Source organism: Ambystoma mexicanum, chromosome 9 (genome assembly GCF_040938575.1).
Source record: "Ambystoma mexicanum isolate Mex_15411 chromosome 9, UKY_AmexF1_1, whole genome shotgun sequence".
NCBI classification, from domain to species: domain Eukaryota; kingdom Metazoa; phylum Chordata; class Amphibia; order Caudata; family Ambystomatidae; genus Ambystoma; species Ambystoma mexicanum.
Window position 1 is genome coordinate 731547038 of NC_090931.1, and position 22784 is coordinate 731569821.

At 42.7% G+C, this 22784-nt stretch overlaps 1 protein-coding gene across 1 annotated transcript in view; it reads left to right on the forward strand.

The window, feature by feature from the left end:
- The window catches only part of COL3A1 (collagen type III alpha 1 chain), a 120061-nt gene that overhangs the window by 40803 nt on the left and 56474 nt on the right, over positions 1–22784 (forward strand). Inside the window, exons 2-8 of the mRNA XM_069615628.1 lie at positions 442–638; positions 4902–4967; positions 5132–5236; positions 12244–12312; positions 17961–18014; positions 18995–19048; positions 21232–21285. Of these exons, the coding sequence (XP_069471729.1) occupies positions 442–638; positions 4902–4967; positions 5132–5236; positions 12244–12312; positions 17961–18014; positions 18995–19048; positions 21232–21285 (599 nt within the window). The remainder of the gene's footprint in view (positions 1–441; positions 639–4901; positions 4968–5131; positions 5237–12243; positions 12313–17960; positions 18015–18994; positions 19049–21231; positions 21286–22784) is intronic.

The following is a 22784-nucleotide window of genomic DNA, read 5'->3' on the forward strand; positions in this document are numbered from 1 at the left end:
TGATATGATAGGTTATTTATAACGTGCTTAATACCCGGAGCTTTCTAAGCGCGGACCCAGAGATTGAACATGTGTTGCTCCGTGTCGTCTTGCTTGCAAGGCGAGCACGTTGCCCCTGAGCTATCCTCCCAGGTGTGTAGCCAATGGTCATGCTGAGCCCTAAGTCGCCAATGATGTCTCTCTTAAAATAGCTGCAATTAGCCACTTCAGAGAACACCTACCCTTTAAAAGTAATTCCCTGCTTAGGACTATTCAACCCAAGGTTTGGAAAGGGCTGACATCAAGTGAATGTTTATGAATCGAAACAAAGTATGATGTGGAACAAGGTCAACACTGCCTGCATAAATGTCCAAGATTGTGTTAGCAGTAAATGCATTTGCATAGTTGTTTTGAGTTGTTGCGCTGATTGTGATGTTTTTTTTCTTCTTTTGTCCCTGCTAGATTTAGGATCATGTGCGCACCTAGGCCAGGTGTATGCTGACAGGGATGTTTGGAAACCAGAACCATGTCAAATCTGCGTGTGCGACTCCGGAGCCGTCCTGTGTGACGAGATCATCTGCGACGAGGTGGAGTTAGACTGCATCAGCCCGGAGATCCCGTTTGGTGAATGCTGTCCGGTGTGTCCGCAGGGCCCAACGGTAAGCTGCTCCGCAGGGGACGTGGGAGGGGGGGTGTTGCATGGCTTGTGTTCTTGCAGCAGCGGACAACGGGACCCTCATCTGGGTTAGGATCTAGTCATTAATGAGTAGGCAAGTAAGGGGGCAGTGACAACATGGAAGTGGTAAGTGAGGCTGAAAATAAGTTATACTAAATTCAGTGTCCTGCATTTGGATGAATAAAAACAACACAGTGAGAGGTTCTATAGTTCTGTGCATGCATGAAATTAGGAAATGCTAACAGTGTTCACTATTGCTGTGATTTTTTAAAATTCTTTTCTTTTTTATGATGTGATCTCTGGAGTATCCAGTGACATGATCACTAGAAAGAACATCAAGTGTGACTCGATATCTTTTTCAAAGGCACTATACAACACTTTCCCCATACATTCTCGGACTGGAGTTTGTTTATATAACTGCACCAGGCGTAAAATATGTTGCGAAGGGTATTGAGTGCCTTTAAAAATAAATATCGAGTCACCCTCAATGTTATTTCCAGCGATTATATCACGTAAAAGCGATCTCCGGCCACTAAAAGTAGAGCAAATGAATTCTGCCACCGCATATTCCTGCCAGGTGAACTCCTGTTGCTGCGCTTCACAGGCCTCGATCCTGGAGTCCCTATCCTTGGGAAGATGATACTCAGGTCTACAGGCCGTCCTATGCGGCACCGCACTGTCTATGCAGTATTTGTGACCAATGAATCTATCTAAAGAATGATATCAGGGGAAATATCACCCCCCACGCATTGTCTCTGTACCATCCACTTCACGAAGTGATGTTCGTTACCCATAATGCAAGACATGGAAAGAATCTACCCCGGGAATTTGCCCCGGGATCTCGCCATTTGGGGAAAGACATCACGGAGGGGTTAGTGACTGATTGAGGGCCTTGGATGGGGTATAGCAACCTATTTAGTACTGGCAATTCCACTCAGGAGCCATACTACAGAAATGTTCCTCTCCTGCAAATGCACATTTGTATGTGCAAACATTGCAATTTGCAAACTTTTTTTCAAAGTATTTTTACACCGGGGCAAAGTTTGCACTGGTACTAATATCATTCCCTATTACCAATTGTGGCAAGACGCCCGATACAAAAGTGCATTGAAAGATGACCCTCTTTGTAAAAAGGTTATTTTTGCCATATTGCTGTTACTGTACAAAATTGCACCTGCCGTATTTTCAAGTTTCTGTAATGTGGCCTTATGTCCTGATTTACTTTCCATAGGACAGAATCACCCTTCTCAAAGATGATACCATACTTGATAGGGGTAGCACTTCTCAGCAGGCCTATTGTACCTTTAATGTGGCAGTACAATAAATTCTCTGCAGGCCTGCTATACTTTTAATGTGGCAGTGCAAGCACGTCTCAGAAGGCATGCTATACTTTTAATGTGGCAGTGTGAGCACTTCTCAGAAGGCCTGCTATACTTTTAATGTGGCAGTGTGAGCACTTGTCAGAAGGCCTGCTCTACCGTTAATGTGGCAGTGTGAGTACTTATCAGAAGGCCTCTGTACTGTTAATGTGGCAGTGTGAGCACTTCTCAGAGGGCCTGCTGTCTCTTTGATGAGGTAGTGCACGCACTTCTCAGAAGGCATGCTATACCTTCAATGTGGTAGGATGAGCACTTCTCAGCAGGCCTGCTATACATTTCATATAGCAGTACAAGCACTTCGCAGCTGGCCTCCTATACCTTTAATGTGGCAGTGCAAGCACTTCTCAGAAGGCCTGCTGTACCGTTAATGTGGCAGTGTGAGTACTTCTCAGAGGGCCTGCTGTCTCTTGATGAGGTAGTGCACGCACTTCTCAGAAGGCCTGCTATACCTTCAATGTGGTAGGATGAGCACTTCTCAGCAGAGCTGCTGTACATTTAGTATAGCAGTACAAGCACTTCTCATCTGGCCTCCTATGCCTTTAATGTGGCAGTGCAAGCACTTCTCAGAAGGCCTGCTATACCTTTAATGTGGCAGTGTGAGTACTTATCAGAAGGCCTGCTGTACCGTTAATGTGGCAGTGTGAGCACTTCTCAGAGGGCCTGTTGTCTCTTTGATGAGGTAGTGCACGCACTTCTCAGAAGGCATGCTATACCTTCAATGTGGTAGGATGAGCACTTATCAGCAGGCCTGCTATATATTTAGTATAGCAGTACAAGCACTTCTCATCTGGCCTCCTATTCCTTTAATGTGGCAGTGCAAGCACTTCTCAGAAGGCCTGCTATATCTCTGAGGAGGTAGTGCACAAACTTCTGAGAAGGGCTGTGATGCCTTTAATGTGGTAGGATGGGCACTTCTCAGCAGGCCTCTTATACATTAATTATAGGAGTACAAGCACTTCTCAGCTGTCCTCCTATACCTTTAATGTGGCAGTGCGAGCACCTCTCAGAAGGCCTACAATATTTTTGATGAGGTAGTGTGGGCACTTCTCAGAAGGCCTGCTATACCTTTAATGTGGCAGTACTAGTACTTCTCAGCAGGCCTGGCATAACTTTAATGGCAAACATCTAACCTGATAGTGCCTGCACTTCTCAGCAGATCTGCCACACATGTCATCTGACAGTGTCAACACTGCACTGTAGGATTGCCGTACATCCCATGGGATGGTGTCAACAAATTCTCCGTCGGTTGGTTTTATTTGATTGTGTCAATGTAATAAACTGCCGAGTATTAAGCGTGTTATAAATAACCTTATCATATCATAAATCATATCATCATTGCTATTCAGTTGGTCAGGCATTTTATCATTTTTCAGAAAGGCTTGCTTTACCTTTCAAGGTATGCCACAAGTGCATGTCAACTCTCCTATATTCTGATTAGGCTAGTGCCAGCATGGCTGTTTGACTTGTTCTGTAACAGGATTAGAGTTTCTGTTGCATTGTTCATGACACAGTACCGCCACCTTCACAGCAACCCCTGCACCCCTCAACAGAGCTCAGAAGGTATTTGCTTGCATGGCCCCCTTTTGAAACCGTCCAATGATCAAACAGGCGCATATATTGTACTTCTTTAAACATGGCGTGCCTGGAATCAATGTTCGATGAATATCGCATAGTTACTGTGTCTACTCCAGCTCCTAACTTAGACTAAGGTTAAATGCCCTGTTTCCACGGTGACTACCCATGTCCCATTCAGGGCTGGAGGTAAGGGAGAGTTCCGTTCTGTTCCGGGTCAACCGTTTCCATAAATCACACAGTATTCTGAAAGTAGTCTGCTCTCGAAGCACGTCCGAGAACTGGGCATCAGGGCAAATCTGGGAGTTTTCTGGGTTAGTCCCTGGTCCCGTAGACAGAGCAGCGCGGAGGCAAGACAAATTTAGCTGGAGCTGCGCCCTGTATTGCTCCGGCCCATTTCCTACCCCGATCAAAGGTCAGATGTCCCAAATATATGGGAAAGTTCAGGAAGCAAGAATGTATTGGGCTTCGTGGTATAACATCTCCGGAAAATGATTCTGCTATAATTTAGTGGATTTGTCTTTTGTTGCTTGTATAACACTGAAACCGCTCTAAGGGTCTAAAGATCAAACCCTGTTGCTATCTCAAGGTGGCATTCTTAAAGTATACTGTTTTAATTGATGTGCAACCCTTTAAATGCTACACGTTGGATCAGTGAGTGGAACTCAGAATCAATGTTCCTTTGAATAGTTTAGCAGTTTTCGGTAGAGTTGGTTCGGGGTATTAAGGTTTCCGTTAAACAGAAGACTGGATGCACATGTCACCCTTGACCGCTGGATGGCGCTCGGAGAACGTACATTATTTCCTAATAAAAACCCGTGATGTATGCACTCGGTCTGGTTACTTTTTTGTACTGAATGATGACACTGCATTTCCTTAGCACAAGGCCGCGTTTACGTCATTCGAATTGACCGTTTATTTTGCTCGATTACATCTAGCATTCACTGAGCTCCTTTTCTCTGTGTTGTTATTGCCAAAGCTATTTGATATAATATTTGAGAGCGCTTTTTATTCCGAACGAGGCCGTATTTAACTTAACGAAGCTGCGACACCTACATGATATTGGCCAACTGTGCAGTTATTACTTCTGCACGTTCTCTGAAATGGACTAATTATAAGAATACAAACAATTGACAAGCAGAGTCGAAATGCCCGTTTCATTTAAACTGAGGCCTGACTTTGTGTTTTCTCTGAAATTCTCATTTAAACTGAGGCTTAACTGTGTGTTTTCTCTGGAATTCTCATTTAAAATGAGGCTTAACTTTGTGTTTTCTCTGGAATTCTCACTGGTTTAGGCGGGTCCTTCTCCTGGAAACGGCGGCACAGTCACTAAAGGCGACCGAGGTCCTAAGGGCGATCCAGTAAGTTGTCTTCCCTCCTCCACAAGAATGACAAATAATACAAAAACTGCATTTCTAAAGCCGCAAATCCTTAACTATACTTTTGAAAGTGTATGTTTCCATTTCCCTGTGTCTTTGAGATGCATTGCTCGACTAATGAGTCAATCATTTACATTCCTCCACAGGGTTCCCCTGGGATTCCAGGAAGAAATGGCGAGAACGGACAGCCTGGAACACCCGGCTCACCTGGTGCCCCTGGAATATGCCAGTCTTGCCCTTCTTCCGAAGGGGTACGTTGTTTTTTTGCGTGCGCTGTTTGGATGTGAGAAAGAGCTGGTTACCTCAGGCAATGTTGCGTCAAGGCTGCATGAGGCAGAGACGGGATGAATTCGTAGCAAGTAGGCTGCCTGAGTTTGCCCTCAAGGACCGCAAAAGTTTTTAAGAATGGGCTGAACCAGTAGTCAGTCTACAGATGGTTCAAGCGGCAGAGGCGTAGCCAGGATTGTCAAACAAATGTGGCATGAAGCTACTGTAGTGGGGCCCACCACAAGGGGAGCCCGCAGTGGGAATGGGATTTGTTCTGCCCTTGGCCGGATGCACCATAGCGACCGAGCGTAGCGTAACAGAACATAACAACAGTGGTTCGGGGGGCAGGGGATGTTCCATTTTTAAACAAACGGTTAAAATGTACATTTTCCAGTACACTTTCTGTGATGAATTAGGCAAAAATGCTCACTGTTTGCAATTGGTTTTGTATGGTAACACATGAAAGTGAATCCATCATATGCCCAGTTACCAACAATGCACAGAAGTATTCCCTCAACCAGAGTCAAAAAGCATGTTCATGCTGATCGTGCCCATATATGACGATGCTGATACTCCTATATATGCCATTAGTTCCACATAAGAGCATACTCACGATTCTTTTGCCAGTTAAAATAAGCCATGCCACAGTAAGAAAACATGTGCAGCCACATAAAGCCCGGCCCTCCCCCCCCATATAGGAAGCCTCATCATGTTCTATTTACCCGGCATCACCACCACAAGGCAGAAAGTAAAAATGGATCTCTACACACGTTGTTGAATACACGTTGGTATTTGGTGACAACACAACTTAACACATTCATATGCATGCCCTGTGCACTAAATCCACACACATTCAAACTATCACACACACCATCCCTTACTTCCATCCTTCCTGGACATCATAAAGCTCTTATGCTACTCTACAATATGTCCCCCTTCATCCCTCCTCTCCTCCTTTTCTCTTTTCCACTCCTCTGCAGACAAAGATCTGAGTGTGCCTGGTGGCGGGAACAATACACCACACTTTGGGCAGGCCGCTGGGCTGTAAGACCACTATGGTGGTGCCTGGTGCAGTATAAAAGCTGAGTAACATAACATTTACACTTTCTCAGTAGGATGAAATGCTTCTGTAAAAACAAAGACCATCTAATTGAATTTAATAGCACAAGTCAATGACTTGTGAGAGCCAATGCTTCAAAAGATTGAATGACCATTGCAGGAAAATGGTAAAAGGGCAAGAACATCAGAGGCTTGGTGTCCTTCCAGAATGGTCATTGGAAATAGTAGAGAAGAGGCACAACTGTCCCCGCCCCCCGCACACCCCTGCCCTGCACACACACAAGAAATTAAAGTGAATTCAGATGGAGGGAAGTACACATTTTGGAATCCTTGTAGTTCAGAGTGGAGACAGTCCGACCTTCTCACAATCGCCAACACATGTCATCATTTGTCAGTTTAAATGCAATTTACAAATTCCCTAGGAGGGTGTAAATATAATGGCAGATTAATCAACTTGTGGTACCTACTGGCGGTAATTCGCTCCGCATAGCGACTCCTCGCACCCAGAAAGTGAGCACTTGCCCTGTGTTTAGAAAGCAGGATCTTACAGTGGCCGCCTAAAGACACATGTCTCAAATGCACTTAAACAGGGCCCTGGAGTATTGGTGCTTGGCATGCAGCGGTAGCAAGCAGTGGCTTGTGAGCCACCATCTGTCCATAAATCATTTGACAAAGTATCATCGCAAGTGTGTTGTGGAACTTCATTTGTCCAGGGACAGGGGCTGCGCTGAGGGAGCCGGGGACATGTGGTCATCCGGCTGGCGGATGGGACAGCAGAGCCTTTCAATTTGGGGGTGCTTATTGAGAGTGCAATGCCTCAAAGATCACATTAAGCAGATTCTTCTGTGTATGTGTCTATCACTTAGTCTGCATTGAGTGTCGACAACATAGTGCCTTGAGGCTCCTCAATAAAAAGGCCTAATTCTTCCCTGAAAACAAATATGAAACAAAGCATTCTGTGTCAATGATTGTTGTTCTTTAATATGCCTAAGTTTATGCAGATGTATATTACCTGTTCTCGACATAATCTGAGAATGCACCTGTTTCAGAGCCAACAAGCCAATGCTGAATGCCACTTTAAACATGTATTGCTTTTTCACTAATAATTAGGCAGGCACTCTCAACTCAGGGAGTTTCTTTCCCCTCCAAGCAAGGTGGCGTGCACCCAAAACGCCTATACAGATTCAACTTTATTGAGGCCTCTAACCCGTCTCGCACCGCCCCTACAAATACCCTTTGTACCACCAGTGAGCCAGGAACCAGGCCGGTGTATAGTAAGAATATATATTTATTTAAGGTTTGACAAAGAAGAATAGCAACCACAAAAACATCAACCACCAAAGATGTGGCACTACACATATCACAAATTCAAATTTCTTGTACCAATTGACTGACTTATATTTCTAATGAACTTACAGATACTACAACACACAGGTCAAATTTAGAGATGGACAATTATCCCTTTACATAGATTTCTTGCAATTTCACCCACAAACAATATCATTCATTTAGTGATTGCTTATTCTGTTATCAAGCTCTTTTCTCCCAGCATCCCCCAACCCCAGGCATCAGTCACGTATGACCCCTTAAATTGAAGCCAATATATAGGGAGTGGGAATACAGTACCAGCATTGTTTTGGCTTTTTATGAAAATACAGGCTTTGACAAATAGACACAATGAAAGAAAAACATTTTGGTTTTTTTTTATTTGAAAGGCAAAGTTCAGAAAAGGAACTCAATAGGAAAATCGTTTAGGGTTTTTTATTTGCATAAAATGCAGGGCTTTGAGAAACTCGTTTTGGGGTGTATGTGAATAAATGGGAAATTCTGTTTTAGTCACTCTACATTCACTGGAATGCCAGCATTTTAGGGTTATTGATTTTGGGATTATGGACATCCCCCCTTCTGTACAGAAGACAGGGGGTTCAGAAAGGTAGAGTCACCCAAGTACTTTATTGTCTATACCGGCTGTAACATACTGGGTATGGACTTTGTTAGTTTCAAACTCTAACAACACTCATCCTGTGATTTTCTAGATTGGAATTAATTGATTTAACTTCAATACACTGCACTTAGGATCTACACAGCTTTCCCCATCCCCAAAATTTAATGGAAAGAATTAAGGTTGGCAGTTCCCAACACAATTCAATTTAAATGGATAGGGTGATTTTCTATAGTGGAATTAGTTTGAGTTGGATTTAGTAAAAATGTGCCAAGGGTCTACCCAGTGCCACCCCATGACCGCTATGCGAGATGGAGATTAAGGCTGGCAGATTCCACCACCTCATATTTGTTGGCATTCTGATTAATCTACTTACATGGGAGGCCTTGATTCAGGGGCATCCATGGAAACAGCAGGGCTCCTTCGAGGACAGCACAGATCTGTTCAAAGACTTTGGGCCATGGTAGTCCCCAGTACCCAGCCTTCCTCTGGCTCCTCAAATGGCAGGCCCAGATAGCTTCTAGATTTCCCAGTCTCTGTCTCCCATGCAATGTTTAAGGCCCAGCAATAGTGTGGGAAAGTCAAGGGAAAAATCAAAAGTCGAAAGAAAGGTCCCAAGAGTCGAACATTCAAAGAAAGATCAGCCAGTAAGCCCCTCTCAGATAGAAAACCAATTTATAGGGCTGGTGACACTCCATTATTATCAAATTTCTCACACTATGGATTGACCAGCTCTCTCTCTCTCCCACTCCCTCCCCCGATACGCCCACTGCCTGCTAATAGGACAAGGAGTTAGGGGATGTGATTGGTGAAGGCTGAGGGAGGAGAAAGATTCATCATCCCAAAATGAGAAGTGGGGTTAACTTCTTCAGTGTCCTTAAAATCTAACATCATGGCAGCTACACTAATTCTTTAGGCTATTGCTGGCACCTATATATTTTTGAGTTCTTTCTTTTATGGGGAGTCAGCAAATACTAATATCTCGGCACTCCTTTCCTGGGAGGAGCTACCATTTTTATCGATTTACTCCTGAGCCGAAATAGTCACAAAATTGCCCCTTCCTGATTCAAACCTTACTCCCATAACCTATCATCCCGCCAACTTTCTATTCTCTCAGAATTATGGGAAGGCCAGAATCCTAATTGTCTTCATAACTGAAGTTGTATCCATCACACACAATCCATTTTTACATGGTACTGACAGGGTTTGTATCCCCCTGAATATGAGACCAGAATGAGCTCACCAGGATGTATGATGCACATTTTATTCACGAAAATGTATTCAATGTTAGTCTATGGAAAGGCATCCCATGTGTCCCTCAGTTTCACATCACCCCCCACCAAATCTTAGGTTGCATTTGTCCATCGTCACCTGACCCGAACATCTGCTTAGCAGCAATCTGTTTCATACACAATGTTTGATCATCCATTCGAGGCTCTGAATCCATGTATTGAGGTTGATTTAGCCCTGAAAAGTTCATTTCTGTTGGCCACAAATGCACAGTTAATGGGTCGACCTGACCTTACAGGTAATTTCTGATGAATGTATTTTCTGCAAATCCCACAATTCCGATCTAATTCTCTTTATATTCTCTGTATTTATAAATTTGTAAAACCAGGCCTGCTTCTTCTCGGAGGGCCAGCCAACTGTCTTGAGTTCAGATTTGCAAAGGCACAGACCTTTCAGTTCAGTGGGGAAAACACCAGCTGCATCTGTATATTACAGCTTTAAATCGACAAGATGTGCTTACATGTAACATTTTTGCATTATATCTGGGCATTTGGTTTACAATACAATCTTTCTTTGCTACTATATTAGAACAGAGGTAGATTTATTATTAATCTTATGCACACAGATAGGCCACATTTAACATAGGAAACCGATGTTAACTGCTACAAAAAAACGAAAAAGGCCTTTCTCTTTACAGGCTGTCATTTTATATGATGAAAATGAAGTCCCGTTATTCCTGATAAACGCAATCTGTCACTTGACTTTATTTCTTATACGTCTGACATAATTTTTCCTCTGTATTTTTCTCATGCCTATCCTTTCAAAGTATATTTTCACTTGCGTACTGCTGCAGTTTTGAATCTGTCAAAAGGTGCCTTTTCCCAGTTTACACAAAGTCATCATCTGCAGCACCCAGGTTACTTCCCATTCATTGGGCGTATCCATCAATTTTAGGCTCTCAGGTAGATTCCCCTTCACTTGCGCACCGGTCAATTGTAGTGAAGTTGGCCAGGCCCATATCTTTCCATTTCACTAGGCCTTATTTTGAAATCACTGTTTTGTAGTGGCTTTTACATTTCACTGAAACTTCACATTAGCCAGCTTCCCTCTCACAATAGGGGCCTAGCATGGCCTCTCCATCTCTGGCCCTGTGAGGCTGTCTTTTCACCCCACAGTATGTTGAAATATACACTTGTTTCATCCGAAGACATCACTCAAAACTCTTCAACAATAGTGTGGTTGATTGATCTTCACCTCTTATCAATGTGATGACCCATCGAGAACTAAAGCTCAATGGAATGTATGACTAATCCCTGTGATATTACATACACACACACGCGCACACACATACACACACACACACACACACACACACGTGTGAACACACACATGGCAGATTGTGCTAGAAATCTTTGAAGCAAAAAGTGTCAGTTGTCCTTAAGCAAATTGTGTATGCCTCCATTTCTGAAACACAAGACATTGTGGCGGCATTAGCGAGCTAGCAAGCACCCTGGAGAGATGTGCGTGTGGGAGTGTTTTATGGTTGCTTCATCTGAAGGTATTTTCAAAGAGAACAGTTTTTGGTCTTTTCGTAATGTTGGAGTCATTTGATTTTCTGTCACAGATCTCCTGGTGGTGTATTCCTGATTTTGTGTCTCTGTTCTCCTGGTGGTGTATTCCTGATTTTCTGTCTCAGATCTCCTGGTGGTGTATTTCTGATTTCCTGTCTCATATCTCCTGATGGTGTATTCCTGATTTTCTGTCTCAGATTTCCTGGGGGTGTATACCTGATTTTCTTTCTGTCTCAGATCTCCTTGTGGTGTATTCCTGACATGTGTCAGATCATCTGGTGGTGTATTACTGATTTTCTGTCTCAGATCTCCTGCTGGTGTATTCCTGATTTTCTGTCTCCAATCTCCTGCTGGTGCATTCCTGATTCTCTGTCTCAGATCTCCTATTGGTGTATTCCTGATTTTCTGTCTCAGATCTCCTGGTGGTGTATTCCTGATTTTCTGTCTCAGATCTCCTGGTGGTGTATTCCTGATTTTCTGTCTCATATCTCCTGATGGTGTATTCCTGATTTTCTGTCTCAGATTTCCTGGGGGTGTATACCTGATTTTCTTTCTGTCTCAGATCTCCTTGTGGTGTATTCCTGACATGTGTCAGATCCTCTGGTGGTGTATTACTGATTTTCTGTCTCAGATCTCCTGCTGGTGTATTCCTGATTTTCTGTCTCCAATCTCCTGCTGGTGCATTCCTGATTCTCTGTCTCAGATCTCCTATTGGTGTATTCCTGATTTTCTGTCTCAGATCTCCTGGTGGTGTATTCCTGATTTTCTGTCTCAGATCTCCTGGTGGTGTATTCCAGATCTGATCCCCCTTTCTCGCAATCTTTTAAACTTTAACAGCTGTCAATTTGCCTCGGGTGGCAAAGCTACTGGTCTTGCCTCGCTGCTCGGCACCTGACCCGGTTAGTAAGCACTCAAAAAAAGGGGGATGGAGTATTGAGCATTTATGATCAAGTGTATTTTTGTACTACAAGTGAAATAGTCCTTGTCAAAATCACAATGCTCAGAATGGTGGGCTTTGAGAACTAGGGACACCTTGAAAAGCACCCATAGGCATGCCGGGTTGTGTAGCTCCCCACTCCGCAGACACTCTGTGATTTCCCTTTGCCAAGATGATCTGCTGTTCATGTCGTCCATTGAGAACAATGCACCCCTTTGCTGATGAACCCTGTTGCTCTGATCTTTCTTGCAGAACTTCTCTCCTCAGTATGATTCCTATGATGTCAAGTCTGGCGGAGCCGGTCAAATGGGTGGAATGGCTGTAAGCTCACACTCTTTTTCCCATTTTAGAAAACTAACATTTTTTCTATATATTTTAATGACCATATTTATGTCTGTTATGTGTGATTACTCATTAACATACATTCACAGACAATGTTTCATCTGTGTTCAGCTACATCATTTTGCTTCCAGGGAAATACTCGCCTTGTGACACAAATCGAATGTCCCCACTACGAGAATCCTTTACAGTGTGTCTACTCTATGCTTTCTTGTTCCAGCACCAGTAACCAAGGGCAGCCATTTCAAGAGCCAATCCCAGTCATATAGTCGATACACTGCAACTCTAGTAGTGGCACATTTTCAGTCTGTGCTCTTACCTAATGTTATTGTAATCTATCATACACATCCACCATTCCTCACATGTAATGGTTTGAGTCAATACAACAAGATACCCTGAAACAGAGGTCTGCAACCTTTGGCTCCCCAGATGTTTAATTTATTGAATGTATTTATTTATTTCATTTGTAACACGCACATACAACCCTTAGGCATTGAGGCACAGTTGCACATACAAGTCAGGTACAGGTAAGGAGGGCACAATTAGTCAGAAGAGTAGGGCATGGGTAGAAGAATAGGGATAGATTTGTACGGATACATTAGTAGCACAGCGATAGCGCTACATACATATTAGTCATTCTGTGGGTTGGACTAAAACTCCCAATAGCACCAGCGAGCATAGCCAGTGGTAGGGGATCATGAGACTTGTAGTCCAAAATATCTGGCAAGCAACAGGTTGCAGCCCCTTTCACTAAAACATCAACACCATATTTGTGAAACTTTGTTCCTTAGATGGTGGAAAACATAATGTGTAGCTCGAATGCAATTTAATTGTTAAAGATTTCGAGTACATAAGTTGCCCTTGCACCAATCAACAAGCAGGGCGGCAGCTGCAAGACTTCAGCCCAGCAGTGTCCCGGCAATATGGTCTTCCGTATGGTCAGCAGAGAGAATTTTCAGGGGTGGTCCATTGATGTGAAATGGCCTACTGCGGTCAAGCATATGGTTTGTGATTCTGGTCCAGCCTGTGCATACCCGTGCGGTGGTGCTTTACACAGACATGCATGCGTTCTCTTTGGGACCTCATGATGTGTTCTATTGCACAATCAGAAGCAGTCGTGATTACACAATTGGACATTCTGAATGGAGGCGCCATGGTTAGAGATGGTGGAGAAGCAGATATTCCATTTCTATGTTAAAATCAAAAAGTTCACATCATTGGAATGTCAATAGTGTCCCCATGAATTTGCAGACACAGGAAATGCAAGTTGCGTTCCTTGTGCCATAGAGGGGTTTTACAAGGGTGGCATGTGCGACTCTTATCATAGTAACTCCACTCTCGCATAATATGTGATATGAAAATTTATAAAAGTGTCGTCGATATATGTATGGATAATTTGGACTCTCCATAACAAGAGTCCTTTTTTCAGATGGTGATACCTTTGGTGGATATTTGTTGAGCTGGTTTAATAATAATTTTTAACATTATCTTTCTTCCATCTTTTAAAATTCCGATGTTTTCTAAATACTAACAATCTGCAGGGATAGAATCTATGAGGAACAGCACAATGCTCTAACCGGTTTTTCTCCCACTGATGCTCTTTTGCTACTTTTATTTTGATGGTTTGAGCTTTCTACCAGAATAAATCATACAATATCTGATGTACAAGTTTAACAGACATTCTTGCATCCATTAATAACTTCTACTTCGCAGCCTATTCAGTGCATGGCAGTTCCTCTCCCTGAGTTCAGTGATTACCCTCTCACCATTTGATGCTGTTACTTCTGGGAGGTGCTTAATTTGTACTTCCATAGCAAATGTGCATGCATTCCATCCTGTAAGATTACTGCACTACATGCAAGATGATATGACCATGCAATGACATGGAAATATGTGCTGCTTCTAACTGAGAGGTGCTTAATTGGTCCTTCCATAGCAGATATGCATGGATACCAGCCTGCAAGTTTACTGCACTACATGCAAGATGCTATGACCATGCAATGACATGGAAATATGTGCTGCTTCTAACTGAGAGGTGCTTAATTGGTCCTTCCATAGCAGATATGCATGGATACCAGCCTGCAAGTTTACTGCACTACATGCAAGATGCTATGACCATGCAATGACAGGGGATTAATTAGTCCACCCCTAGCAAATATGCATGGCTACCATCCTGCAAGATTACTGCACTACATGCAAGATGATATGACCATGCAATGACATGGAAATATATTGTTGCTCTAACTGAGAGCTTCTTAATTGGCCAATCCACTTCACATATGCATGGATATCCTGAAAGTGGACTACACCACGTGCAAGAATCTATTCTTTTAACAGAGATGTGCTTAATTGGTCTGTCCACAGCATAGATGGAGAGATGCCCCCCACAAGTTGACCTCACTACATGCAAGATGTTATGATCATGCATTAAGATGGAAACTGGCAATATTGCTGAATACCCCAGATTTCCAAAATGCTCACCCACTCATATCTGAAGGCTCTGTGTCATTATAGTGCCCTTCGTCCAGTGGGCCCCTTCCAGTTTCATGCAGCCTTTGCTATTTTGTTAAAGTAACGTTGGCTTTTGCCTTAGCCGACACAGGCGATGCCTGGACACTTCCAGTACTAGAACTTGTCCATCACTGATAACAAGGCCATTTTGGCGCCACACCTTCTAAGTACTGTCACAGTAGAAGTTTGTATCACCCAATTAAATGTCATTCACTTGATTGAACAAGAAAAGATGACGGTCATAGACAGCAAAGTACAACGTGTCCCCATTTCTAAGCTGAGCAATAACTCGCTGAGCTATAGGCAGTGCCTTACAGATTGGAGCCGCGACAGCAGGTGTCATTCCATTCCAGCATCTCTAGGGTCCTCGGAGTTCTTTCGGCATTGAGAGAATGTGATGGAATGTAACTGAACTCACAGCATCAACTAAAGTTGGTCCCCACTGATGTGACCTCACAACATCTTTCTCTCTTTCAAAGTAACGTGAAGAAGACTTACCTAACATACTAACTGCCAGAGCGTCATCAGCAAGCAAGCAGTCCATTCTCGTTACAGCCAAAACATGCTTTCTAACACATGCATTCAACTTTTCCACAGCCGGGAGTATGCTTTAACATCAACCCTTCTAACGTGAATTTACTATTTCTAGTGGCAACGGTAGCCCATGTTTGAATGCGTGTAACCTGTTGTAACACTAATTGTCATTTGCTTTACATTGTAGTCAGTATGCAATAACACATACTTACCTCCCTCTGCTCCAGCAGTGATCATTTGCTAATGCATGTTGTCCTTTGTTTACAGTTGTAGTCTGTCCACCTACATCTAAAAGCAGTGTCCCAAAAGGAAACGAGAGACTTGCCGGGCATATTGGAATATCAAGTTAACAGTGTTGTCAAGGATCTTGATTTAAAAACACTCCACTCCCACTTTTCTTCAAGCAAGTTTGACTCCACTTAATTTCAAAATGCTGTTGTTTTAGGAGAAAAGCTGTAATGCAGCACGTTTTCAAGCTTCATTGATGTCACGAATTAAAACCCCTTTGTTTAAAAATGATGCATTCGCATCGCAGCATCGCAGGCGCCAGCGCCATTTCCCAGTGGGAATCATTACTGTCTGAGAGTCAACCAGATCTTGCACTATATGAAAGTCGAAACATATAGACTTCAGAAATAAAATCTAGACTTGACCTCTGATTGTAGTGCAGTGCAACTCTTCCAGGTCAATTCCCGTTTCCTCTGGACCTGGCACTGCGCTATATGTCAAACACCAAACAAGGGCGAAAAGTAGTGCAAGTGGGAATATTTCATTGGCAAATTCAGCCAAAGTTACAAGTGAGCTGGGTTCTGAATGAGCTTTAGGGCCTGATTCGGAGTTCATGTGGAACAAGAAAAGTGCCATTCTTAAGCGTGCAATACAGAGCAAATAACACTGTTCTCATGTGCTCCAACCTATGTATCTGTATAAAGATACGCATATAATACAGAGCAAATAACACTGTTCTCATGTGCTCCAACCTATGTATCTGTATAAAGATACGCATATAATACAGAGCAAATAACACTGTTCTCATGTGCTCCAACCTATGTATCTGTATAACGATACGCATATAATACAGAGCAAATAACACTGTTCTCATGTGCTCCAACCTATGTATCTGTATAAAGATACGCATATAATACAGAGCAAATAACACTGTTCTCATGTGCTCCAACCTATGTATCTGTATAAAGATACGCATATAATACAGAGCAAATAACACTGTTCTCATGTGCTCCAACCTATGTATCTGTATAAAGATACGCATATAATACAGAGCAAATAACACTGTTCTCATGTGCTCCAACCTATGTATCTGTATAAAGATACGCATATAATACAGAGCAAATAACACTGTTCTCATGTGCTCCAACCTATGTATCTGTATAAAGATACGCATATAATACAGAGCAAATAACACTGTTCTCATGTGCTCCAACGTATGTATCTGTATAAAGATAAGCATATAATACAGAGCAAATAACACTGTTCTCATGTGCTCCAACCTATGTATCTGTATAAAGATACGCATATAATACAGAGCAAATAACACTGTTCTCATGTGCTCCAACCTATGTATCTGTATAAAGATACGCATATAATACAGAGCAAATAACACTGTTCTCATGTGCTCCAACCTATGTATCTGTATAAAGATACGCATATAATACAGAGCAAATAACACTGTTCTCATGTGCTCCAACCTATGTATCTGTATAAAGATAAGCATATAATACAGAGCAAATAACACTGTTCTCATGTGCTCCAACGTATGTATCTGTATAAAGATAAGCATATAATACAGAGCAAATAACACTTTTCTGATTTGATCCATATTCTGTATCTGTATAAATAGAAGCGTATGATATGAAGCAAATAAGAAAAGTGTTCTTCCTTCATGCAATTACACTTTTCTTACTGTACGCGTAGCTCAGAATCGGACGCACAGGCCACAGCATGCTACCGACTCCGTTTTGAATCTGCAGCTTTTGCACCCTTTACTCGATCGCTGCGCCCTACATTGAGTAAGAATCACCCCATTTCAGTAAGCCACAAAGATAATGTGCCTGCGAGGTGCAGAGGACTTCTTCGTTCATTGAAGTCATGCTCTTCCTCTCTCATCTTGAAGTCTCTGCAGCCTTAAGTAGCGCTGACGTTGGCAGGCGCGATTTGACAGCCACTTTGCCCCCCCTTCCTGGAAACCTGCAGAGAAGTTCCTTAGAATGTAGTGTTCTGCAAACGAAACTGTTCCACAGTGAAAACCTAAGAAGAAATTGTGTCAGAAGGAAGAGGAAAAAACTAATTACATAATAATGTCACAAAAGTAACACTTACTACGGAATCATACCACTCCAAGTGGGTCACTGGGGTACTACAGGATATCGGGCAATCTTTCTTGATAAGAATATGGCTGTCTTTACCTTTATTTACACAAAGGGGTCCATGGGTTGCTTTAAGTCAGAGTCTATAGATTTCCAGTCCAGAGCAAGTAAGGCACACACCATTGCATAGCATTTAAGTCTCACCAACACAGCTTTCCTAATTTCTATCATGAATTATTCATTTTCTACTTTGAATTTTAGGGTATGCCAGGCCCTCCCGGCCCTCCTGGTCAAGTTGGTCAAGTTGGTCAACCCGTAAGTAAATCTATATAATCTCTACATTTAATTCACAAGTGTTTCCATGTTGTTAATACTCTGTCACTGCTATGGCATGTGCCTAAATACCTTGGCTATTGTGTTGTGTCCCACAGAATTACACTTCAATATTTACAAATGTGGTTTGTAATTGCTGGATTAGACTGTGAGCTTGTTCTGCCAAATGCACGGCACTCATAAAGAGGGACAGTCTGATACTTGAAAAATTATATTTATGTACATTCATTAATTATTTAACATGCGTGTTAAGAATAACCGTCAAGTTATGTAATTATGTAAGGAGACTTTTGTAAAAGACAGTTTGATGAATATCGGTTATACATTTAAAATGTGATCGAATATTCCATATTGTCTAGTGTACATTCAAATAAAAATAAAAACGTCAAATTTGTTTGCAACACCTATTAAACATCACCAACCTTGAGAATTCCCGAAACTTAATGTATTCTCAAATAATGTGTGCTTGTGTTTTTTAAGTCATTGTTGAACAAACAAGCTGTTTATATTTCAATTCATTGATTGGTGTGCACAAATAGTTCTTCAAAAGGACTAATTGGCCCTCATTCCGAGGTTGGTGCTAGTCATGGCTCTATACGCGCCATGGCTGCCTCCAAAATCGTTCCGACTCCGGTCTGGTGGATGGAGCAATTACCGATCCATTCCGTCCTTGGGAAGGGGGAAGGCGGCAATAATGGTACAGCAAATTACGGCACCGTTATTGACCCCGGTATCCCTTTGCGGGTCCCGTCCTTAACGCCTGCTAAAACCAGGCATTAAGAAAGGACCCGCGACGGGACCTTGGAATAGGGCGCAAAGGGATTACCGGTACCGGTGTCATTACCGGTGCCCGGTTTCCCTTTGCGCCCGGGTCGTAATGACCCCCACTGTGTTTTTGAAATACTCAGTTTATGCAACAGACTGACTTAATTAAGCTAAGTTGTGTTTCACTTTCAAATTAGGGCCCTCACGGATACCAAGGTCTCCCCGGTGAGCCCGGACAACCGGGTCCTTCTGTAAGTACAGATTTTATAATGGCGTGCATGCACAGCTAGATAGTGCCGTTTGTAAAGTTTGTGTGCCATTTTTGATGAAAATGTTGTAAACCAATTAAATATGTACATTTCGCTGTTGTTTTTGTGGACAACATTATACACTGAGAAAATTGAGATGCTCATTGGAGGATATCTGCTCTATTTATTAGACGATATTAGACAATATCAAAGTATGTTTTTGCTCAATTTGGCCATCCCATTCTAAGTGAAAAGGGTTGGCAAGCCGTATGACTCAACATGACCTGGAACCCCACGCCACACCCCCAACCTCACACACCAGCAAAGGCAGCACACGCGCATTGCTGCAGACCATGGGTGTTGCCATAGACATGTCTTATTTAAAATATGACCCTCAAAAAAGCTGGAAGTGTGAGCTAGCCACAAATAATAGCCAAGGAAACCTCTCCAAGATCCCAGCCATGCTTGTGAATTGAACTCTGGGCACAAGAGACTTGCCTTTGGCGGCTAACGGAGCAACCATTGCATAACGGTGCAGCTCGTGACCAACATCCCTCTACTTTCCCTACATCTCACTTCAGACCATTTTGTTGACCTCAACTTCATTGACACGTTTGAGGAGCAAGTTGACACTATCAAGCTCGTTATCCACAAATACATTCCCCCATAATATGTGAGTTCACTAGTGTGAGGATTAAAGCTTTAAGGACCACATACACCTTGCCCACCCATTGATTATATAGCATAGCGTAGTATAGATTTCAACTCTAAGAGACCCACGTTCTAAAGATTACAAGGTCTAGAAGGGAATGGAAGGTTCCAGGATGAAAGAGTATCGGTCGAGGAATTCCTCACTGCTCTCAGGAGTCTTGCAAGGATATGCAATATTGGCACGCAGATGGAGGAGACATGCATGCAAGGATGTAGGGGTAGCCCTTTTCATGAGCAGCGATGGTCCAAAGGTAACTCGTCTCTTGATGAGGTTCCCCGAATTGCTAAATAAGTGGAACGCTCTTTCAAGTGTGTAAAATCCCTAGAAAGACAGGAATCGTAACTACCGACACCAGGAACGCTAATATTATTATAAGTAATTAATACATGAGGTACAGTAACGCGCAGGGCCCACCGCCCTGGGCATCTCCTTCAACCACCTCCCTTGCTCCCCGCTTGCTGCTCGCTCCTTGGACTGTGCTCCAGTCACAAAGGCACACCGTTTAGAATTAGCTGCGTGCCACAATTTGTTTCATAGCTCCCACTTATCCGACCTTATCAATGTTAGACTGCTGATCCTCTCGAAAAAGTCCACCTAAACCATAGAATGGCTGCAGCAAGAAGCCACCCTTTGAAGAAGATAGACCTTGGGCCCGAGAGGAAGAAGCAGCAGGAGCTGTGAAAAACATAAGGGCTGTGTCAGAATATATAAACACGTCAACGTCCCTACTCCATTTTGCTACACCATGTGAGTGCCATATTTTAATGGCCTATAATTTGTGTTGCTGTGTTGTTTTTTTAACACTACTAAAGAAAGTTTTTTCAAGAAAGATACGGTATCCGGATGTTTTTGCAAACAACACTGGAGAGTGCCACTCACCTTGCCTAATGGTTATCAGAGCCCAACAGGAATATATATATATATATATATATATATATATATATATATATATATATATATATATATATATATATAATGAATCACAGGCCCTCCAGTAGAAAGACCTGCACCTTCTCCTTGATGAGAGCATCTATTAAATATATTTAATAGATGCTCTCATCTGTGATATGTGACATATACCCTGCAGGGTATATGTCACATGAGCACAGAACACATGAGCATGTTAAATACAAATTGCAGCCATTGTTCAAGAGGGGTGAATACATTATTGAAGGACTGTGTGAGCGAATCGTTTATATATGTATTTTTCCAACGCTGTTTTTTGTAGTAATGCTGAAGCTCCTCAATTGTGCATTCAGAAAGGGCATGGTGGCATGGTGTGGCTCCATGAGGAGGCAACTCCTTCAGACGATTGCATTCTTCAGAGATTGTGGAAGGGGAAAGATAAAGGATAGAGTGAGTGAGTGAGTGAGTGAGTGAGTGAGTAACATATCCCCTTCTCTCTGATAATTACAATGGCTTTAATCTGATGCATGGCACACATAGTAATGACAATGGCATCTTATCCTTTTAGGGATCCCCTGGCCCACCTGGACATGCAGGCCCACCCGGCCAATCTGGCAAAGACGTAAGTAACTAAAGTGAGAATGGGCGTAGTATTTATTAATCCAGATTGTGTTTTACTAATAGATACAATCACGACACACAAATGTCAATGCAGGAATGTTAGCCTTTTGCCAAATAAAAGTCGTTTTAAACAGCTACCTGCAGACTTAAGATGTTATCAGATGTAGTGGTTATGACTCCTAATTATTTAGGTGAATTTTGGGAGTACCTGTCCATATGGGCAAAAGTGGGCAACTATGTGTTGCTGCAACATTATCTATAGCTGTTCTTATGCAGATCTCTGCTTTGTGTGATTGTAAAAGCTAGGTCGTTTGGCGTCTGTTTCAGATTTAAAGGGCTCCCACAGGAGAATAGTTCTTGTAAAGGTTTACACAAATATTTGCCCCCTTCTCTTAGTTCCCAGGCCAACGTGGCATAGATTTTGCAAACATATTGACAGACTCTCCACACGATCCTAGCTTCATGTTTTAGCAAAACAATGAAAGCACACAGACTATGCGGACATGTGAACCCCAAAATAAAGCTGGAGTACTGCGAATACACGCCATCTTCAAAAAGCAAAACGACACATTTCCAGACGCTGGATTCCCATTACACGAGACTCCGAAAGTGAGACCCCAAAGGTGCCATTATTTACCTCACGTGCCCATTGCCTTCAAGCCTGTGCTGTGTGCTCCTCTAGGACATCCCCACACTTGATAGAGGAAACCCCAGCACTGGTTGGCATGGATACATGATAGGTTACTTATAATGCATTGGATACCCAGAGGTTTCTAAGCGCAGACCCGGGGATCGAACCTTTGGTGCTCCATGTCGTCTTGCTTCCAAGGTGAGCACGTTGCCAGTGGGCTATCCTCCCGAGACTCGCATGCTCCTAGACAAGGCAGTAGCTCTTCTGATCTGATCTGTCCTGCCTAGTGATGGTTGGCCATTGAGCTCTATTTGACTGTAGGAATGCCACCAGAACCGCTGGTATACAGTCTTTATACCGAAATATTGTATAAAGAATGAACATATATCGAATTTATTTTAATGACATTTATTATAGAGAATGCATTTAAGACTGGGGTAAAGGGTTAAATACTTTTGGGAAACGGTTGGGGTGGGTTTTTAGGGGTCGGAAACAGGGGTTTAGAGCCCCCCCTCCAAAAAAGTGCATGCTCAATAAAATATTTAATTATAAAACATTCCATATATGTTCATTCTTTATTAAATATTTAGGCATAAAGACATGTAACCCAGATCGCTCATGGTGCCTGCATTCAATCCATATGCACATAGTACACTGAATCAATAATTCTCTGGTTGCTTGGCAAGCAAAAGAACAAATAAATGAAGGAAGTCTGGGTGGCTTTCTGTCTCCATGTGAGATGTCCCCACAGCACACCACACCCAGCGGTACGGTAAATGACCGTGTGATTGGCTAATGACCATCTGGCACACACACACACCACACACTTCATTTTGCTTTCTATATTGCGCTTCATGCCAGAGTCCAGC